The 2,134-nt window shown below is 38.6% G+C and overlaps 1 protein-coding gene across 1 annotated transcript; it reads left to right on the top strand.

Moving 5' to 3' along the window:
* Nucleotides 1–1,538: 1,538 nt before the first annotated feature.
* On the top strand, nt 1,539–2,132 carry LOC123233697 (olfactory receptor 1361-like; the record flags this gene model as incomplete). Its single annotated transcript, XM_044659755.1, has 1 exon — nt 1,539–2,132. A coding segment is annotated over exon 1 (594 nt), but the record flags the coding sequence as incomplete, so codon positions are not given.
* Between the last annotated feature and the right edge of the window lie 2 nt (nt 2,133–2,134).

The raw sequence follows: 2,134 nt of genomic DNA, 5'->3' as shown, positions 1-2,134 counted from the left end.
TTACACTTATTCTTTATTACCATAAAAGGCAAAACTATAAACCATGGGTCAAATGAATAGTGGCAGAATTAGGTTTACTATAAGGGGAAATTTCCTAAGTAGAGTTCTTCAAAAGTGGCATGGGCAACCTCAGGTGATACAGAATTATATTTTCTCCTGGGAAATCTTCTAGAAAAGATTAGATAAACCCATGGAATCAGGCTTGTACTAGGGATACAGGTTGAAATAAATGTTCTTTGAAGTTTTTTTTTTATTTTATATTTTGTATCTGAGAGATAAATGGCAAAGTGTTCAAGAGAAAATTTTAAAATGCTTTTAGCTTATGGGATGAAGGAAGTAATTTTAGAAGTAAGGACTCTATCAATGACTTCATTGGTATAAGGAACTCCTAGATGAAGAAACTCCATCTACCAATTCAGTTCTGCAACTTCCCTGCAAATTATAGGTGACTTGTCCAGGGTCATGTAGACACTTTGCATCAGAGGCAGTACTTGAACTCAGATCTTATTAGCTCTGAGATCAGTCCTCCATCCATTGCTCCAGAAGATTCTGAAAAACAGAGATGGGGGAAGTGCAAAATGAACAAAGGAGAGCCTTCTGATGCATAGCAGTCAGAGATAGTAGGTCGAATTCTAGAAAGAGTAGCCCCATTTTGTTGGATCATAGAGCATATGAAAAAGAGGGATGCAAATAAAACCAGAATAGAGAATATTAGTGCTATAACAGATACTAGAACATGAAATGCTAAAAAAAAAAAGAACATAGATTCAGAGCTGGATGGGATCTTTTATGTCTTTTACCCTACTCCTCATTTTACAGATAAGAAAACAGTCCTGAAAAAAGAAACTAAGTGATTTGAGCAGAATCTGATAGGTAGCAAACAAGAGAAGTAATATTTTAACTTGTATCCAGTAATAGTTGAGTTAAGCCTGCAGGTTAGCTAAGAATTCTAAGATTCAGTAATTCTTCACACTGTACTATGTATTTTGTCTCCTTGCAAGTGACCTTAAAGTACATAGGATTAGAATATAAAGCATAAAACATTAGAGCTGGAAGTGACCAGAGAACATATAACTTTGGAGTGAAAAAAAAATAAAAGAATACAGAATGTAAGAACTAGAAAGAACCTTAGAAATCATATGATCCAAATATCTTTTACAGACAAGAAAATGGAGGTGAGAGATGTGAGTTAACTTGCCTAATTTAAAGTCATTTGGTGATTGAGCTGGTATTAGAAGTCAGTCCTAATCTTGGCATCAAAAGAAAACCTGAATAAAATCATCCCTTAGGCAGGCTTCTACAAACTGCGTGACTCTTGCAAATCACTTGACTTCTCTCAATCTCAGTTCCTTCATCTGTAAAATGAGGATAAATTCACTTTTAATCTAACAAATGAGGTGATGAGGACTGAATGTGATAATATTTGTAAAGTGTTTCCAGCAATAAAAGCATTAAGAGCTTCTCCATTAATAATAACATTTTTTTTTGTTCTTATCACTAACTCCCTTGCAGATGATGGGGATTCCTTCTTGTGTCTGATGGATACTAGGAACTGGACAGAAGTGACTGAATTCCTCCTCCTGGGGCTATCTGACCGTCCAGAGATGCAGCCAATCATCTTTGGAGTCATCCTTTCCATGTACCTGGTGGCAGTGACAGGCAATACCATGTTAATCATTGTTGCCTCTACAGACTCTAAACTACAGACACCCATGTATTTCCTGCTCAGACAGCTCTCCTTCATTGATGTTTTACTGACCACTGTTGTTGTCCCCCAGATGCTAGTGCACACAGTGACAGGACTCAAGACCATCCCCTTTGAGAACTGCATTGTCCAGCTTTTCTTCTTTATGGTTATAGGCAGCATGGAGGGTCACCTGTTGGCTGCCATGGCATATGATCGCTATGTGGCCATCTGTAAACCACTGCAATATTATGCCATCGTCACCCGCAGCCTCTGTCTCCGCATCACCCTGACCTCGTGGGTGGTGGTCAGCCTCAACAGTCTCCTCTATAGCGTGCTGGCTGCCCGACTAACTTTCTGTGGCAACCAGGTTACACATTTTTTCTGTGACATCACACCATTGCTCAAGCTCTCTTGTACTCGACCAGTGCTCAATGAGATGCTGATCTT

Source organism: Gracilinanus agilis, chromosome 2, assembly GCF_016433145.1.
Source record: "Gracilinanus agilis isolate LMUSP501 chromosome 2, AgileGrace, whole genome shotgun sequence".
Lineage (NCBI taxonomy): Eukaryota > Metazoa > Chordata > Mammalia > Didelphimorphia > Didelphidae > Gracilinanus > Gracilinanus agilis.
This window is presented reverse-complemented; position numbering and strand designations above follow the sequence as displayed.